This window comes from Pieris brassicae, chromosome Z (genome assembly GCF_905147105.1).
Source record: "Pieris brassicae chromosome Z, ilPieBrab1.1, whole genome shotgun sequence".
Lineage (NCBI taxonomy): Eukaryota > Metazoa > Arthropoda > Insecta > Lepidoptera > Pieridae > Pieris > Pieris brassicae.
The window spans coordinates 2,769,619-2,790,368 of record NC_059680.1 but is presented as its reverse complement, the minus strand read 5'-3'; the positions used below and the strand labels follow the sequence as shown (position 1 = coordinate 2,790,368).

The 20,750-nt window shown below is 34.0% G+C and overlaps 1 protein-coding gene across 1 annotated transcript; it reads right to left on the bottom strand.

Moving 5' to 3' along the window:
• Window positions 1-4,152: 4,152 nt before the first annotated feature.
• LOC123718484 (G-protein-signaling modulator 2) lies at window positions 4,153-19,506 on the bottom strand. The gene is made up of 11 exons (XM_045675029.1): window positions 19,335-19,506; window positions 17,905-18,134; window positions 17,519-17,797; window positions 17,088-17,327; window positions 16,238-16,502; window positions 15,986-16,168; window positions 14,845-14,984; window positions 14,659-14,739; window positions 7,100-7,289; window positions 5,212-5,343; window positions 4,153-5,122 (listed from the first exon to the last, which is right to left on the bottom strand). Exons 1-11 carry the CDS (start codon window positions 19,380-19,382, stop codon window positions 5,066-5,068), a joined length of 1,845 nt encoding a protein of 614 aa, XP_045530985.1. The 5' UTR covers window positions 19,383-19,506; the 3' UTR covers window positions 4,153-5,065.
• Window positions 19,507-20,750: the final 1,244 nt, after the last annotated feature.

Here is a 20,750-nt window from a genome sequence, read left to right as displayed (position 1 = left end):
GTTCTCTGATAGAATATATAGTAAAATCTATTAGAGAAAGCATACACTTAATCAATGAAAGTGGTTTGAGTCTCACCCACTCATGAAAGATTTTGTAGTTGCTTCGTTGCTTTTTTTTACAGACACTGTGACTGTAGATATTCCTGTTTTGTAGGTGACCAGACTCTGTCAATGTACAATAAAATAACAAACACTTATTATTTAAGAGCGGACTGAAAATCACACAAGTATGTGATGTTTGAATTAAAAACAATAATATATATTGATACTTCACTATAATTTTAATAGTTGATTATAATTAAAGACACAATACAACAAAGTCCTCGACACAGAGAAATCACAATGCCTCTACTAACTTTTGTCTAATTTTGTTTGTATTCAATCATGGCGAGTGTTATGGAGACAAAACACAATTGTAGGTTGGCCGAGAGCCTTTACTAGGCATTTTCTGCAATATTGTATATATTTTACGAATTATTTCCATAAAAAGCATTTGGCGTTTCCTTCATTTTTGTTCCACGAAACACTGTATCGTCCGTCTCATCTCAATCGAATTTGAAGCATACGTTTGCTTCACTAGTCACTAAGTATTCAGTCGCCCTGGCTCCGTTGGAACTGCGAACACTACGCGCCAAGACTCGATATGATAATACAATTACCACCAGTAAAATAAAAACCATTTCCACAAATTAAACTTTTCGCATTTATAATATTAGCAAGAACATATCATACGTAATTCATTTATTTTGCGTGATACCTATATAAGTTTATTTGCCGCCGTTAGGTGTCAATAAATAGATAAAAACAAACTCGTTCTTATATTTTTTGGTAGCCTATATAAAATAACACAGATAGTGTCATCAACATCGAAAAAGAACTTGACTGAAAGCGCCGCGGTGACTTTGTTAGTCACTAAAGCGGGTGAAATCATACATTTTGCTAGCTTATAGCGCTTATAGCGCCCCTAAAACACACACACAATTTTATAGAGTCATATAGCCATTAAGAAAAATATACTTCGTTTTTTCGAATGTTCTTTTAGATTATTGTTATATTAAGATTAATTGTAACTAAGCATATAATAATTGAATTTAAAAATTGTATATTATCTACACGCTCCATATTACATTTTATATCTTGAAGTATTCCAAAAGATATTTTCTATTACCTAATATGGAGCCATGAAGTATAAGATAAATAAAAGTGTACAACAACTCAAACATTGAAATGGAGGGTTTAAAACTTGAGCCACGCCACTCTTGTGAGGATCTCAAGTATCAAATATGCAATACATTACTACTGTATATTATACAATTTTGACTTATGTATTTATTTACTACAGTTTTGTTATCACATTTGTAGATAATTAAACTTAATTAAAAAATAACATTTAAAGATAAACAATAATGCCAGTTTGGAGCAGGTTTCCAATACACGCAACAAATTTTCGGAAGAGTGGTTAGAATTTTAAAAAAATCTTCGGAGCTGAGCTTTTCTATTCCGAGGTGAGTTATACACATTCCTCCCCTATCCTCTCCCCTCTTCAAACACGCTTTAATTCGAATGGTGTTAGAGGAAAGTCGAGTTTTTGAACTTCTGTAGCGAGCACTGTGTAAGTAGTGAAAGTTACGCAAGAACCTCCTTGAATGTTCCAAAAGTATACGTAAAATATATCTTTTAAAGTCAACTCCAAGTAAGCATTCCATCCATCACGAATTTTTTTCACTGCAATTTTTGCTGTTGGCAACTTAATATATTTTGTCTTCGTTTTGTTAATATTAAGATTATTGGTCTTAAACCGGTAAACACTAGAATACCACTGCCTATTTTAAAGTAATGGATCTCGTTGTTTCTATTTAAGTGAAATCCAAGTGTCCTTAGCAAACAGTACAATCTCATTAAGTCGAAAAAAAAATACTATTCCCTTGGCTGAAACCCTAATATGCAATATCTCGAATTATTTATATTAAGATTTTGTAACTCAAACAAAATGTTATTCCCCTATAAGGTAATGATAATACACATTTAAACTTTGTCAAATTTCCAAACAGATACTACATAGGTTGTATTAAGCAAAATGTAATGACATCTTAGTTGGATGTCCCCAAAATAATAATGTGAATGTGAATGTTTAAATCAATGATGATAACTCATTCTTTTTAGTTACAGGCTATCATTAATATGTAAAGAAGATATACTACAAAACTTAAGTTAAATTGTTATTAAAATTTTACTCTAGAAATAGAATAAATTAATTTATTTTTAGATTAAATTAATATATTTAATTGAGAAATTGCATTTAGAGTTATAGAAATTTCACTGTTACATAACATTCTGATTGCACATAGTAAGATTATTTTATAATAGTAAATGGGTAGCAGATGGTAAATAATAATAATGCTAGTTGTATTCGGTGGAATGTCAATAAAAAAGTAAAATCAGTAAAGGCTCCTGTAATTCGAGTTAAAACGAATTACTTTGCCATTTATATATAATAGCCATACATTTAGTCTATAGGCAGTTTTTTACTCTCCTTCTTTCATACTGGAAGAAGCTACAGTATTATCTTTTATCATTACCTTAGCATAGAACTGATTTTTACTTTGAAACAAGTTTTGTTTTCAAGTATTTTACCATAATTGCCCACTGTCATTTTGCTGCTTTTCATCATATAATTCCGGAGTTTCCCCCTGACAAAAAGGAGTCTCTGATACTAAATAAGTCTTTGGAGGGAAATTCAATGCTCAAAGTTAAGATCTACTTCACCCAAGAAAGATTTTAAAAACTTTATGTGTATAAAAACTTTATGTGTTTAGGCAAATGAAGCTATAGTGGGTATTATCATAGTTACAGAGTGACATCTATGTGCATTTATACAGTTATGGTTTTAACACACAAAAAATAAAAATATATATTTTTAAATAACATAATAAAGACATCTCACAAATTAAAATTTTAGGGTAATCACAATTTAAGGTCATTTAGAGTCGAGTCTACATAACTACGACTACGTCAATTGTACTTACTAGTCGCAGCTGGATGTGCTAGACTGATTTTGGAAATCATCCATTTCGCGTGAAAAAGCATGGAAACTTCAAGAAGTTTTAAGAACTCGTTCCTCAGTGGTGAGTGCCCACCACCGCAACAAGTTACTTCGAATTAAGCGACACGCACTGTTTACACGAAACTTTTAAGACACAATAAGCACATAGGGCACTAGAGGCAACACTTAGACTAAACTTTGTTTGAACATGAATTTATTTATATAAAAATACTAAATATTACTTTATTAATTAGTATTTCACGTTTACTACCATGACATAACGTGACATGTACACTGTCAGTTATCACTGTCAAATGTGAAAGCTGATATTGCGAAATATCACTACTACAGATAACAAAATCTGACATAATAGATTCTCAATACGGAACCTGACCGCCAAGTTTAACCAACAGATTGACACCTCGGAGATTACCCCAACCTCGGGTGCGCGCAGCAAGTAGTGCCTAGGTCTCCTCGCACGCTGCAACCCCCATTAACATTACTACAAGTCCTAACAATAGGATTGAAAGAATGGTCACGCGATGATCTAATGTTATTTCCATAAAATTAATCTGTTCCAATGTGATTTTGCCCTAAACTCACCTTTCGACAGACTTGACTTGAATGTGTATGTAAATGTGTTTGTCTTAAGCCCAAAGGCTAAACAAAAAGAAATACATCGCCGATATGCCAATTAAGGTTCAACTCAGTCAGAGAAACGTTGAGCTGATGTCGTTTTAAATTGTAGTATTAAATGGAATGTGCGTTCTCCGATTCCCCAAGTTGTAATACTACTAATTATTTCCTAATAAGTAATCTGTGCTTCGAAGAATTTTGGCGGTTTCATGGACTGGATTTGCGTAGTCACAGCATGTCTATGTATTATATATTAACAGTAACCTACAAAGAGACAAGAGACATCTCAGTAGATAATATTATTTTTTCGAAGTTTTAAACAAACTATTTTTTTAGAATAAAATAGCAGGCAATAATAATCATTAATATCCACTAATTCATCTTTACCACACCACACCAATTGATTATAACCAAAATATGTAATAAAAGAAATCCAGATTAAAACAGTTTATTTATATAAATAAGAAGTCGGCAATTTCACATTTACTAATAAAATATTCTAGTACTATTACAATCATACAAAATAAATGAAGTTATGTTGTAGGTCCCAAAAATTTAATTTTTAACAATATATCATCCTTCTTTTAAGAACAGTTAAGAAATTATACAAATAAGATTGTTTCGAGAAGGACACAACTTCTGTAAATTTCGAATAACTCTATCTAAATATAGCCTAATTGTATTGTACACACCATGTTAGGTTATTATAAGTAACAGTAATAGGCCAGATTAGTCCGATTAATATTTCAACATTTAAATATAAATATAAAATTTGGCAACATCTGTAAGGACCGAATCGTTTGGACATTCATAAACTTCTCCATTCTACATTTAGGGAAACATCAAGATTTCAAATGTTAGGGAACTATCAATGTATATGAAAAGATTTGTTCACTCACTTCAGCACCGTCACTTAAATAAATACAAGTACTTAGATTTAACAATAAAAATAATGAGTACATATCGACAACATCTCAATTAGCATATCAAATTATAATTGACATCATTCATGAGATTTTCACTAAATTATACAAAGACAATATTTGACCATGATTGCGAGACAAAAGAAATTGCTTAAATTAGGATCAAGTTCATTAATAGTTCTACCATTTTATAACACGGTTTAACTTCTCTTATCCACCTCAATCATTATATTATTTATACCATGAATAAAAACATAAGAATAAATGTAATTGATGCTTGCTTTGGTGGTAAATAAAATCTTACACGAGGAATGTAGGCATATGGCATAAGGTTTAAAAATTATATTTAAAAATACCAAACACACACGGTGCCGATTATTAAATTTCAAATCTTTAAAATATCACAAACAACATTTCATAGTAGTAGTAGGGTGAAATTGTATTGTAGTCTTGCTTCATCAGCTCACTTTTTCGAGCTTGACGCAGTTGCAGCCTTGTTCTGGCGATCTTGAAGCGGGATCTGGAATACAGAAAATATATGAGAAAACATACCTTCCAGTAGGTTCATGCATTATTGTTTTTAGAGGTGTCAGAATTCGTAAGTCATACCGTAGCGCGTTGATCATCCAAGCGACCGGATTGCGCCTTCATGAGTTGGGCAAAGAAATCATCATCAGGCACCGTTGACTCCTTGGGCTTCGGACGAGGCAACTCTGAGCGCTGGTCTTCTATGCGAGAACCCTAAAACCGTAACATATTAAGTAAACAATAAACAATACAAAAACGATGGTACGACTCACCAAGTGTAGGGTTTGACACGTGAGTTATGAATCATTGTATGTTAAGGCCCTATTCCAGCATGCATTGCTGTGTCAGTGTCTCGGGGTTGACTGCGGTACGTAATAGAGAGCTGGAGCGCGGAGGCTCGCCGGCCCGTAATAACAATTAGTTGTGTAAAACATTAAATTAATGTAATTTGATCATTTTTTTTTCTGAAATGGATTACTTGAGTTTCGATAAAATATATCGTGTATTATCAAAATCATGTTCTATATACATTTTCGTCATAAAATGAATTCAAAGTGTCAAAACTTGGCTATGTTTGGACTTTTTTCTATCGAGTGAAGTTATTTAAATCGTGTATAGATCTTTCAAAATGGATACATAAACTACTCAACTCCAACATATATATTTTCCATTCGCCATACTTCAAGAAACGATGACAAAAAATGAAAAAAAAGCAATGTACTTTATGGAGTTGTGCGACCATAACTTCAGACCAAGGCGAACACAAACAACACAAGGGAAACGTATGTGTAAATATACGGGATGTATATGAACTGATAAACTAAACAAAATAAATGTCAAAGGCTTCATAAAGCCAACATGAAATTAAAGCGAAATTACATTTTCAATCAGTGTAGTTGAAAGGCGAATATAGAAATGCCGAATTCCCGTTAAAACTGGCGTTATTTAATTCCTGTCCGGCACTGACACAATATTGACATATCTCCCAACACCCACACACGTTTCCTGGAATAGCAATCAATTTCGCAATATTATTTTAATCCACCCCCTCGTTTTTTGAATGGAACAGTGATTTTGTAAATACTGTCAAAATCTGGTATTACGACATCGAAGGGACTAATTACATTTGACCGTAACAGCCGATGACGTTGTTATTAAGTACCTAATACACACTTCTACCCGCCGGGACCTAAGATTTTGGTCAACATAACCGGTATGTTGTTCTAAACCGTGTCGTCGTTACCAGTTTTGACTGAACAATCAAGATTTGTTATAACGACATCGAAGGGACTAGTCATATTTGGTCGTAAATACCGATAGTCGTAAGAGCCGATGACGTCGTTATTAAGTACCTAATACACAGTTCTACCCGCCGGGGCCTAAGATTTTGGTCAACATAACCGGTATGTTGTTCTAAACCGTGTCGTCGTTACCAGTTTTGACTGACAATCAAGATTTGTTATAACGACATCGAAGGGACTAATCACATTTGGCCGTAACAGCCGATGACGTTGTTATTAAGTACCTAATACATACTTCTACCCGCCGGGACCTAAGATTATGGTCAACATAACCGGTATATTGTTCTAAACCAGGTCGTAATCGTAAGGACATGGAAGGAACTACTCATATTTGGTCGTAATAGCCGATAGCGTTGTTATTAATACATATTCTCTACCCGCCGGGACCATTGATGTTGGTCAATATAACAGGATGTTATAAACGATGAGGTCGTAAACTGTTTTGACTGTATACAAATAAAGAAAGTAAAAACTACAGTCGCTTTGCATAGGTACGCTATTGCTGCACTTGTTGCATTAGTCTAGTATTGGCTTCATTCAATGCGTTAAATCTGTAAATTTTGTATTCGATTCTTGCTTGATCGGTCTACAATAATTGTCATTTAAGAAACTGGCAACATTAAAAATCTTTCTTCTCATAATAGAGGAAATAAACATGTAATACTAACCTGGACTCTAGCGATCATATCGAGAAAATCGTCTTCAGGCTTTGTACTCCTTGTCTGTTGGGATCGTAGACCCGGCAGCGAGGCTCCCGTGCTTTCCTGGACTGGACGAAGCTCGGCCCGCTGTGAATCCATTCTCTTTGATTGAAGGCTGCTGATCATGTTCATCATTTCAGTCATCGCCTCGGATTTGCTGAATAAACATTGAAAATTTATCCACAGCCCTTATTGATGTGCAATCAAAACACAACACAATACAAACGAACGCAACAGGTACGCACAGCATTTTATCTTTCTTAGTGGACATCGTGATGGCAGGTTATCCGCATGGCTCAATTAACACGTGTAATATGGGCGAAAGCTATCCTTTCAGTGACGTGCATCTAGGTCTAGGCCAGAGAATATAGGTATTGGCCGGCTGCATCTGCGCGGTACACCCTCGCCCGCCCGCCCACACGCATTTGTATAGGGGAAATTATAGATGTACTTTGTTCAATTCGGCGCATTATAATTTGCTTACCACAACCTCATCGACAATGAAAGCCCTTTAATAAGGTTATTTATAAAATCAATTTGGTAAAAAAAAAATATCCACAACCGCATCCACCCTTTTGAAGGTCACTCCATTTATAAACAGATATTTTCATATCTTTGTATCAATGTTATTGGTGATTAGCGATATAATGCGAATAAGATAATAGTGTCTCGTCACGATCGCGTGTTCGCTCGATCAGGAAGGTACTTCTGGCAAAGGTAGCCATTAGCGGTCATTAAATTCTTACTAACTATAGAAGATCAATAATGGCCATCGATTTTCTCGTCTGCACATTTGTTGTGACACCGTAACTATAAATACCAATTAAATATTAAAGGCTATATACTATAATAATCTAAGGGACTAACAATAATTATTGTTGAATTAAATTACAGAACATTAAAAAAGTTTGCATCGTAATTAATTTTCATAAATAACGTAGGTATTTGTTTATGAATCCGAAATTTTAACGTCGTCTTCATCACAATTGTATATTACCTATCAGCATCAGGCAGCGGCATCATAACAAGACACCGAGGAGCGGTGCTGTCGCTTGAGGTGCGCAAGAATCACTGATAACAAACCTCACACAAAATTTATGCGAGGTAAACACTTGTCACTTGACGCATTATCTGGCATCTAATAATAGAAGGCTTATATTAGATTATATTAGACGGGCGATAACCGCTCATATCGACTGTTATCCTAGCCCATATGTCAGATCCACAACTCACTACTTGACTTCTGACTTTAACAGTTAAAAATTATTAATTACATAAAAAATCGTTTGCAATCGCATATCGCACTCGACGACGTTAGCTATAAGTAAGCAGAGACACCCAAAAACATCACGCAAACCTAGCTACATCACGATTCGGATAAGTTCTATAACTGGTCCTATTCTTAGTGAAATGGGACTCCAATCTTATTCTTAGTATTTCTTAACTACTTTTTAAAACGCAATTCAGCATCCGGTGACTACGTCAATGTCTGAGCAACCGCAACGTATGAAAACAAGAATGTTCAAGCCTACTATAGACAACTAATGTAAAGTATAAATGGAGCGGCAAAAATAATTATAGAAAGCTTTTGCATAATACAGTTTTCGTTTCACGTCTGACTAAATTAATTATGGCAACATTGTTTACTGTTCCATTACTTGTATTGACGGCGCATAAAAAAAATATTCTTGAATTTTTTTGGATTTGGATTAGAGAATTGTTAAGATTAAGAATAAAATGATTTTTTTGTTCTATTTAAGACGTGTAGAGGACATCTTTCGGGTCCGCTAGTTTTACATTAGGTCCTTACGTATGAAATTGAGTTTTTTTAATTATGGCAATAGTTAACTTTATGCGATATTGACCTTTGGTCGTACTCTACCTCTAATAGCGCCTCTTTGATTAGGAATTTCTAATTTAATTTAACAGCTATTCTTTAGCGCATTTGTTTTTCAAAAAAACCAAGATTTTTTTCTTCATTTTTTTTTGTTTTGCACAAAGTGCTTTAGAAACAATATCAGCTGCTATAACGCGGTCTAGCCAAACAATGTATTTAGAACGTGTAAAGACAAAATAATGAGTGAAAAAATATTGCTGCATCCAGTATATGGATACTGATGGAGGAATATTGCCGAGATATACATTTTTCAGCCATGGGCTGCATTAAAACTTTTTTTCTATATTCGGTAATGATGTAGCCACATATTTCAATAAAAGTGTAGCCCCTTAAGACATGTACCGTACTCCCCGGACCTTGCGCTCCAACAGATAACGAAACGAAATTTGGATAACTTCTTGCAAGGTAAAGATGGATGACATCAACTCCGATGGGGCAGTTAAAACCGACTTCCGTAAAGGGATCACAATGTACTAGCTATAAGATGGCAATGGTACATACTTTAATTTATTAAATATATCATATTTAAAAATCTACTTTTTGCTCCTCCCAAACAAAACGACAATTTCATATATAAGGACCTAATATATATCTTCCTCTATTCTCGAACCACAGTTATTGAAATGATAGCTGTCATTTATTACACAATGTTAGTTAGTCTTCAGCATGAAAAAACACTCTCCTATAAATGATATAGTTGTGGAAGAATCTTTTAAAAAGTTAACTTGCGCTTCGAATTCACTGAATATAATACTAAATTGATAAGAATTCGAGCTAGATACTTTGATGCATATATCGCAGTTAAGTGGTTAAATCAGAGAGTTAATTGAATCTCTAGACAGTTAATTAAATGTCGATATTCAATCAAGTCGCTAGCATTTTGATTTAAATAAAGCAGCGTCGAAAACGTTTAACTATCTGTCTGACCAAAAGCCAGCGTGTTGATTAACAATGTAATGCAAGACTCCGCCATGATTGTTTCATTTGTTATTGTTATTTCGGTGAGATCGCGAAGAACTGAGAGCTTGGAAATTGCGTGTTTTGCTTTATAGGCTTGTTGCCTAGGAACGTTTAGGAAACTCGTTAAACGTTTCGTTCAGTCACTTGTCTGACGGAACTTGAGCGACTTGATTGAATATCGATTTTTAATTAACTGTCTAGAGATTCAATTAACTCTCTGATTTAACTACTTTACTGCGACAGATACACCGGATTGGCCCGCACACACGTCACGTCGTATGGATTTACTTTTCTTTTATTTAGTTTAATAATGACGTTATTTATCAATTGAAAAGACCGATTTGTTAAAACGAGATTAAGTTCCAAATTGCATTAGTAGTAACATAATTTAACTGTCATTATAATAAGCTATTGTTATTAGTACAAACAGTGGTGGTCATATAATTATAAACACTTCTTATGGATAAAGAAAGTGTAACTTGAGCGTACAAAAGAATCGATTATCATTAGGTAAAAAATATATAATTACGTACGGTACTAGAATGGAAAAAAGTGTTATATTATAAATATGTTGCGATTTGCCAGACGTCTTGTAAACAATTGTATATAGTCAAGCACGATGCCGGTAACATTAAAGTTTGGGGTTGTTTTGCCGGATGTGAAAATTGACGCGTTCAATTACTGATTGAAGGTACAATGGATCGATGGCAATACAAAAATATCTTAGAGCACACAATGATTACCTACTCGGAAACTAATTTGCCTGTAAAGTGGATCTTTTAGCATGATAAAGACCCTAAGCACACGTCATCAAATGTTTCCTTGGCGAGCAGCGTGTGACTGGCCAGAAAATAGTCCGGATTTAAACCCGACAGAGAATCTTTAATTTTTTGTTAAAAAGAAAATCTCAAACGTAATATGAATCCTGGAATCTCGCTAGAAAAATCTATGAAATTGATTGAATCAATGCAAAATTGTTGCAGTGCTGTTGAAAATAGGGATACGCCACTAAATATTAATTATATCTATTGGTAAGCTGTGTGTGTGTTTGTAAATAAAAAATATTGTTTTCAATACTTTTTTGTTGTTGTTTCTAATTAGTTTTCCATTATTGGTCATGTTTGTCCGACATGTAATATTGAAACTGCACTTGTGTAATGGGATATCGATTTTCTAATAAATTATACATCGTCGAACATATTGTGGTCCTATTTATTGTTTAATTTTAAAATAAATCGATTGCGGTGAAGTTTCTAATTATACGAACACCACTGTAAATGTACATGTCTATCCTAACCTACTATGAAAAATCGACTTTAAAATAGATGTTTGTTAAGTTTTTTGTAATTTTATTTTTTTGATTAGTTATTGTTTTGTTTAATATTTGTCACATTAAAAATTGTATTATATGGTTATTTTACCAATGTATAAGTGTGCCGAGCGTAGGCAAGATCTTATCAGTAAATAAAATAAAATAAATATGGAAAACCAAGGCTAAAAGATCTGAGCTAGTAAAATAGCGACAAATTTATACAGAAGCCATAAGATGAGACAAGCCGTAAAAGAAAACAAGGCACAAACTGATGAAGAGGAAATACATGATATACTAAAAGAGAAAACAACAAATCACAAAAATCTGATGACGCACTTGGATCAGACCTCGTCACGAATGAAATATTAAAAATCACTTGCCAGTTATTGCCTCAAAAATAATATGTCTCACGACAATATTTACTAATCTTAAGCTTAAATTAATAATAGTACTGTTACACATGATGACGATATATACCTTGATTAATCTAATTAGATTCATGTCTAATATAAAGAAGGTGTTTTCCAAAATTAAATTATCAAAAGTAACTAATACCCTCGAAGAAAATAAAATCCGTCAAATTGTACAGAAATACAAAAACATATATAACAAAACTAATCTGTTTTGTTAGGGCTCCCAGACTTAAATAAGGCTTTCGACACCCTTGAACACATTTTTGAATTTTTCTGTATGTTACTTTAAGCACAAGGGCGTTAAAACAAAATATATAACAATATTTAAAAAACAATAAACACTACTGCGTACTGCGCAAGTCAAACTTATACATTCTGTACAGAAGAATTCTCGATTAAAAAAGGTATACGTCAGGGAGATCCTTTCTCGCCAAAACTATTCCCTGCCGTCCTAGAAATGATCTTCAGGAACTTGGACTGGGTAAACCTAGGATTAGATATTAACGGCGAACACATGAGCCACCTTTGCGGACGTCATGGTCTTATCACTCGAAAAATCTAGACACAATATTACAACAGTTAGCTGTACAGCCAGAAGGCTGGTTTGTCGATGAACTTCTAATATTCCCAGAAGAGTGGATGTATACAGAATTAAGGTGTAGAAAAGCCAACACTTGGAAACGGTTTCGGTTAAGGAAATGAAAGACAATGAAGGAGAAGATAAAAGTTTACATTTGTATTTTTCCATATTTGTTGTATGGGTTTCAGACCTAGGCATTGACAGAACAACTGGGTAATAAAATAATAATTAAATTGACCATAGAGTATGTAAAGATAGAGCGATAATTAAAAACTAAAATAAAATAAAAACTTAGTAGAAATTATTTTTTTAAAGACACCAAATACCGAAAACTTAAGTGGAGATGGACGAGCCATAAGAGAGAAGAATTAAAAATGGTATAGAATTTTAACCCACGAAGTGGGAAACGAAAGACAGCGAGGCAGATAATAATATGGGAGGACGTTCTAAACAATATAGCTGGTCCAATGATTCGAATAGCTACAGACCGCAACGATTGAAAAAAAGTCGTTCGTCGATAGACAAACTGTAAATAAATAATAACCATTGGCTGATAGATAATTAGTATAATGAATATAATCTTACTCTAGTAACATTTAGTAAGCTAAACAGCAATAAAGGTATTTATTATTATTATGCATATATCCTAATTTCACATTGTACCAAATAAATAAATACCTGAGACACCTGAGAGGAATAATACAATTCATGAACATTTAGATTAAGTAAATATTATTATAATAAATACTAATCGAGTTCTTAGCTATAGCATAGATTAAGGTATGAGTGTTTCATTATGCTATATTTAAATACACTGAATTATTCTCAGAGATCGCAAGAGATTTTACCAAAGTGCTCGAAAACATCGTGCACGGAAGCTGGATTAAAATAAAATATTATATTTTAAGGAATAGTTTTATTGTTATACTATATAGTAGATACCACAATACACTGAAATATTCAATTGTACGTTGTTGTAGTTGATCCATAGTACATCATAAATTCGAAGATTTGCTTCTTATTTCCGTCGATTTATAATAATTTCTTCATAATCACACTTACTTAACTCAAAATAACTCCAAATAAATCCATCACTTAACACTTATCCATTAAAATATTGAATTTTATGTTTTAAACTATTATTTGGATACTTAAATACAAAAAAAGTTGTACAAAAGTAACTTTTTCAGAATTACTGACCCTCATAGTTTAAAGGCTAAATCCGATTACCGCTGAGGTCACGTGGAATCCTCAACAGTCTGGTTTATTCGATGTGTTGGTAATGAATAAACGATGCAGTTCACTTGATGGTTGTCATTAGGCTTGCAATAAGAGCCCATGCTAGGCCTCCAGATATTACAATACTCAAATCAATAATTGAATTACAGTCAAAATTGGATAAGCGAGAGTTTAAGGGAGCACAATGACATTCTAGCTGATAGAGGTATCTCACTAACCTGAGTTCCTCGCTAATACAGGTACATGGGTAACGTTTATCTCTTATAGATGTACGCAATAGCAACTCACAGCAAATACGAATGTATTAATTATGTAATTTATAAGTTCCACGAAAGTTAAGAATGAGTCATATAGAAGATGTTAAATTTGTAGTTTGTTTTGACATTTGTTTCTGTATGTGTTATACAGATACTTATATATATTATACTTGTCTTTTTATTGTAGCGATAGTACCTCCAGAATAATATAAATAAACAAAGCTCGACTGTCGCTAATACAGGTATATATGCGGTCTCACTTATGGAGGTCCATGAGGGACTGTCTACAGACATTTGTTTCTGAGACACAGGTTTTTGGAGCTTAAAATGGCGGGCCCTACTCTCACTTATAAAGTTTTCTTACTGACCCAGGTTTAACTGTATTTTATTACTAGTTGTAAAAAAATATAATTGGGCAGATTTAATGAAAATCACCGTAACTGCTAAAGGGATAACATTCATACCAAACTGCGAAATCCTGATAAACCTAATTACGTATCGTTTACCTTTTATTTTATTTAAAACATTTAAGCTAAAAAAGTATAGTTAAATTCTTGTGACTTAACCAAGCCATTTTTTCACCAGGAGCAGTTGCACGTCATGATAAACCCTACATTTCTAGAGAAACTAAAATCAGTATAATAGTGCAAGTTCTGTTGATGCAACAAAGCACTCTTTCCAGCTTTTAACTAATGATCCATATGTAATAAAATGACGGAACGATACACTTTAAGGTTGGAACTTTCTGGATCCATACTGAGCATAGAACTCCAACTACTCTTGGGGATATAATGACAATTTTCCCTCGTGAGCAGGAATTTCTCGTAATCCTGACCTCTCCTACAGATTTGTACCAATGTGTACTCACCTGTTAGAGGTGGCGCTCGATGACCTCGGAAGAGGGCGAGGTCTATTCTCTTTGTCCAGAGTAGCGCGTTGTTCGTCCATCCTGTATAATGCATAAAGTTTTAACAATTAATTTATATCCATATTTATGCGAAACCGTCTTTAAAAGATATCACTCGTTCGAGGGATTTGTCTATGATATAAGAACCTTTGAGCCTGGCTCTTGGCAATGAGCTCCATGAACACTTCGGCAGGATGTTCTGTGTCTTCAGAGCTAGCTCGCGCCACCCCACGTGACTCGGCCGCCTCACTCCTTTCGGCTTCTTTTTTCTTCGCCTCGGGTGTTATCTGCTTGAGCAATATTAAATAATCCATTATTGACCGAACCGAATTAATTAATTTATTGAGAACAGTATAGGCGTTCGTTGAACGTTCGTGTTTTTGTACGTTCATCGTACAAATTTATAGTTTTTTTATTTACATAAATAAATAAATAATCGTTAAATACATTTCTTTTTTCATAATATAAGAAATATGATATATTGTTATTTAATACCTTTTATTCATGGCATTTTGGAGTCGATTTAACTTTTAAAAAGAGAGATTGAAAGAGAAAGAAATTAATATACTTTAAAGAAAACACTTTTTTATCGGATTGAAGCTATGTATGTATTATAAACTTATAATTATTTTACATAATTTTAAATTCGATATCAACTTTCGCGAAACGTCGGAAAAAATTAAAATTATGTAAAATAATTATAAGTTTATAATAATACGCTATGTATTCAATATGTAAAACTATTTTTCATTAAAAGTGTAAAAGCTATGTTAACAAAAGACAATACTATGTGCATACTATTAGCTTCTATATGACAAACAGACAAATAAAACGTAGTATTACTGATTACCTATACATCGCATTTGAAAACTATGGTCCCAATCTATACGAAACTCTACCTATTTTTAAATATATTAGGTTATTTAAGTAAATGTCAAAAAACGTTAATTTTTAGTTTAGTTTAATTTTTTAATTATATTTTCCTAAGTTAACGGCAGAACTATATATAGAATAAATCCAAATACGTATAATGTATTTCTATAAGTTAATAATTCATGGTTAAATATGGATATGTGTATTATTACGACCAGGTACTGCAAATATCAGAGCCTTAACCTGAATACTTTTATTTTTAAGTCGGTTAAATAGGGAAAAAACAGTGTTTTAATTTCAAATCCAGTATTATAATACTTAAATCCAGGATCCAAACCAGTGCTAGTTTGATGGTTAAGTGTTATGAAGACACGCGAATTAATATATAATCCTGTCTAGCAAAATCAGCTATTACCTGTATAAGAGACAGTTGCTCCATACTCTGTCTGCGCACACGCAACGCATTGAAGGGTGTGCGGGGAGGAGGTGCTGCGCGGGGCGACGGCGGTGAGGTGCCGTTGTCTGCAGGGAGACCGAGCACTTTACAAAGGTCGCCGATATTCATCTGTGCCGTCGCCATTCCCAGGACATCGCCCAACTGAAAGACAACGGTCAGCCGTTATAAGGGCGGCGTTAAAGGACACAGCCTTGAAGGGCAAACGCTCACCTCTTTAGAGATATTGTAGTGTTCTTTGGCGTAGTAGAGGGCTTTCTCGTGATTTCCTAGGGCCGCGTGGGCGTTGCCCAGCGACCAGCAGGCTCGGCCTTCGCCCACTCTGTCGTTCAGAGCTCTGGCGGCGGCCAAATGGCGCGCGTGGTACTCCTCGGCGACTCGGTATTCACGAAGCAACGTGTACGTGTTTCCGAGGGAATAACAGGCCTGGGCCTCGACCGCCGCGTCGCCCAGTTCTTCGGCTAAGGCTAGGGTGCGCCTGGAAGTCGAATTACGAATCTGTGTTTGACATTTCAATTGGAGGACTGCCCTCGACAATCATTGGTACTACAAAGGCTTAGCCAGGTTTGTGTAAGGGTAAAAAATACAAACACACACATTATACAAAAAATCTAATCAATTTCAATTTTTTAGCAAAGCCACATCTACGCCGCTGCCAACTTTCGCATTAGCTTTTTTACAGATTATTCCACCCTTACTGATAAAGATGTTAATTCTATATTTTAATGAGGGCCACATGTAAAACCTCCTTGTGTCGGACTTCTTTTTCATAGGCCAAGCGGATAATAATAAAATACCACTGAAGTATTTCCGAACCAATTCGATTTAGGGTTCTTCAAGAAAAGAGCGTACCAATTCTTGAACAGCCGGCAACGCACTTGCGAGCCTTTTGGCATTGTGAGTGCCGTCACAGGTCAGTCTCCTGACCGTTTGCCTTTTACTTTTAAAAAATTGGCATTTGGTCGAAAGTGATGTTTCATCGCAAGCTTAGAATAATTGATATAAAGACATGTAAACGTCAACAGGATTATTAATATGTTCAGCTCTATTTCAATGCACTCACTTGTAGTGCTGTGCGGCATTCTCGAACTGGCCAAGGAAGATGTGAGAGTTGCCGAGGTTGCTGTTAGCGCGGCGTTCGGCAGCACGATCACCCACTTCTTGGGCAATACGAAGCCTCTCTTTATGGTACCAGATCGCCTTCGCGAAATCTCCCAAAAGGTAGCAAGTGTTGCCGAGGTTGCCACACGCCCGACCCGCTGCCTGCCGATCGCCTACGCTACGCATCAACTCCAAGTTCTCTCTGAAATACCACAGAGAAATAATTACCAACGTTATAGCAACTGAACACACGAAAAAAAATATTTTCAATGAAATCAGAGTGAGAGTGAAGCTATGTAGTTCTACCTTAATATAGTGTAGACAAAATCAAATATAGTATGTTAACTCATCAGTCACAACAAACAATTTAAGCAAATGTTGATGAAAACTTACTCGTAGTAAGTGACAGCCTGCAGGAGGCAGTCACGTACTTCTTGCGGAAAGTGTCCTGGATCGCTTTGTCCTGCGCGTCCTAAATGCTTGCCCTGGGCGTGGTAAACATTTCCAAGGTTGTATAAAGCTCGCCCTTCACTTAACTTATCTCCCAATGTTCTTGATATCTCCAAGTGTCGCTGGCAACACTGTATTGCTTCTGTGAACTTGCCCATCACTTTTAAGGTGTTTCCTAAGTTACCAGAAGCCTTTGCTTCGCCTAACTTGTCTTCCATGGTCCTTAAATGTTAAATTAAAAAAAAAATTAAATGTAAAGGGTTTAATTTGGTATAATATATTTTTATACCATTTAAAGTGAAAAAGGCACAAAAAGTTTCAATACAAACCTAGCTAATGTGAGATCATGTTTATGATATTGCATTGCTTTATTGTAATCTCCTAAGTAGAAGTAAGCATTGCCAAGCTGGCTGTATATAGCACTCAAGGTCCGCAGGTCATCAGTGCCTGCCTGTATGGCTGCTTGAAAAAAGGCAACACCTGCACGGCAATCCCCCGCCTTGCAAAGTCTTTCGCCTTCCAAGGCCAGCTCCAGACACATGGAGCCTCCATCGCAGCTCTGAAATAAAGTTACAATTTAGAATAATCAAAAAAACAGACTAAATAACAAAATATGAATAAAACACAAGCATTTATAATTGTAAATATTGAGTAATAATTATATATATACATAAGTGTAAATACTGAGGTAAGAATGAGATAATAACTGTAAAACTAGTTATACAATGCCTAATCCTGTTGTTTAGTGCATATAATTTTACATAACATAACTGCTTCAAGTACCAGTGATGCATGCAATGCACACCATTAATATTCAAGTCAGAACTTCTTAACACTTAATCATTATAAAGAATATTAGAAACTGTACATTTATGACTATGCATTTACTACTATAAAGGAATTTTGTTTTTATTGCCTTGTCTTATCTTATTAGATTAAAGTTCAAAATTAAATTGTTTGTAGATACCAAACAAATTCAATATTTTAACAATTTAATATAGGTAAAAATTATAAGACTTCAGAAAAATACAAGTTGACTAGTAGACATCAGCAAATGCTGTTAAAATCATTTCACATTAATAAAGTAGTGCTCAGTAGGTTTGGCGTCTCTACATACAGTTTTTTTGTAAAATAAAATTATGATGAGACTTGAAACAAATTTTAATTTATAAAAACTAAAATATATTACCAAAAGCTTTTAATGTTATTAAAAATTAACAATTAACAGTGACTCGTAACATTAAAATTATAATAGCTATTATATTTCTTGATTTATGAAGGTTTAGCAATCTGAAAGATTATTCTTAGATATGAAGATTCAGTTGATAACATTTTTTGCATAATGTTTGCACAAACTTGAGCATACTAGATCAACTAAGAGAAGGCAGTAGATAAAGGGTGTGTCACATATACAGGAAAAGCATTGATGTTTTAATAAGAGTTTTAAACTGCAATGAAAAATTTGCTCATATATACCGGTATGTGATTTGTAAGATAACATTTGACTTAGTTAATTTAGGTTTTTTTCTAGTCCTAACAATATTAAAAAAGTTCCTTCCTTTGTTCTGTAGCGTCAACGGACGTTGTCTATTTCCGCATTAGGACCCCAATGCATCATGACTCACGACTTTAAGCCTGTCGATATGAAACTAAGAACATCGCTAAATTGAATTAGGCCAAAGCAACGATCACTGCCTATATACATTATACAGTGCAACTAAACTGTTAAATACACTATCTTTTTATACCGTTTACTTACTTGTGTATCAGCAGTGGATAGATTCTCCGCGCTAGCACTCACAGACATTATAACAACAATATTAACTAAAAAAAGAACTAAAAAATAATTTTATTGAGTCAATTAATAAACATTATTGTTGCTAAATTTACAACACAGAATTACATGTAGGGCGTTACGCAGAGATTGGACAATGAAGCCAATGATTTTTAACGATTGGTACAGTACAGGTAATATGAAGCACACACAAATACAGACCACAGACTATGAAAAATATATACACTAAATTTGCACTATGTGATATGAAAAAACTCCGCTTTCTTAGAATAAGAACAAACGAAAACAAAGAGTGGACAACAATATAGTTTCAGTTAATTTATTAAATTGGGATGCTATTTGCTTTTAGCTTTTTAAAATTGTGTACATAATATGTTAAAGTTAATTAAAGCGACAGCGAAATCATAAAAGGCACGTTGCGGTAAATTTTAAGGCGCCCTTTATAAAAATTATGGTATTAGTATGATGTCTTTTTTTATTAGGATAGTTGAAATCCTATACAGGTCAAAACAATAATATTTCATTGGTATGCATTGTTGATATTTTTTAAATATTTGTGTTTTTGTATGAATGTTTGTAATGTTTTCACACTGCATGCAAGCTGCATCTTCACAGTGCAGTTTACCTTTGACAACTTACTATGTTGCTTTACAATATGTTGGCAGTACTGTCCAGTCATCGTGTGGAGCGCCTAACGTTTTTATTTAGATTGCGATTTTATTATTAGTTATCTTCGAGTAAACATTTCAATAGTGGATGCTTTTTGTGAAGAGAAGAAAAATATCAAAATGACCCTTTGATCCCACTTGTAAACGTTAGATTAGAGGTAGACTGACTAAACGTATCAAATTTCTTCAAAAATAACATCGTATACGTTCCAGAAAGTTTTTACAGTACTTTATTGATAAAACAATAGTATGTGGTTTTGTCAACAGGTTTTGCATTCTTTACATACACCATTTTAAAGAATGCAAATAAAAACATTATTTTCATGAAACAATAGTCATTTAAAGTATTTTTTTTGTTTCAGTATTAAAAAAATGTATGATTACCAAAAAAGCTGTAGTAGCTGCTTCCCCATCCCAAATAATTTCTTTGCCAAAAAAATGTCATCAAGAAATAAAAATACAATATACATTACATGATTTTGGTGTCTACACTGTCTGAAATAATACACATGACAATTGATATGTATGTAAAGAGAGTCACCAACTTTTAGGAAACTCTTAGCCGAATTAAAAATGACATATTTTCACAGCAGTGAGCACTGAGCGGTCAAATCACTCTGGCGAATATTATTTTATATAAAAGTTTTCCACATTAAAAAATGTGGTCCAAAAAGGAATCATGAAAAGACACATAATTGTAACCTGGATATAA

Bases quoted from the DNA above. Each gene is read 5' to 3' on its own strand.
- LOC123718484 (XM_045675029.1), bottom strand. From the start codon at position 19,382: ATGTCTGTGAGTGCTAGCGCGGAGAATCTATCCACTGCTGATACACAA. The intron at 17,328-17,518 runs GTAAGTTTTCAT...GTGGTATTTCAG, and splicing joins CAGGCTGTCACTTACTACGA to AGAGAACTTGGAGTTGATGC. The intron at 5,344-7,099 runs GTTAGTATTACA...TTACGGTTTTAG, and splicing joins ATATGATCGCTAGAGTCCAG to GGTTCTCGCATAGAAGACCA.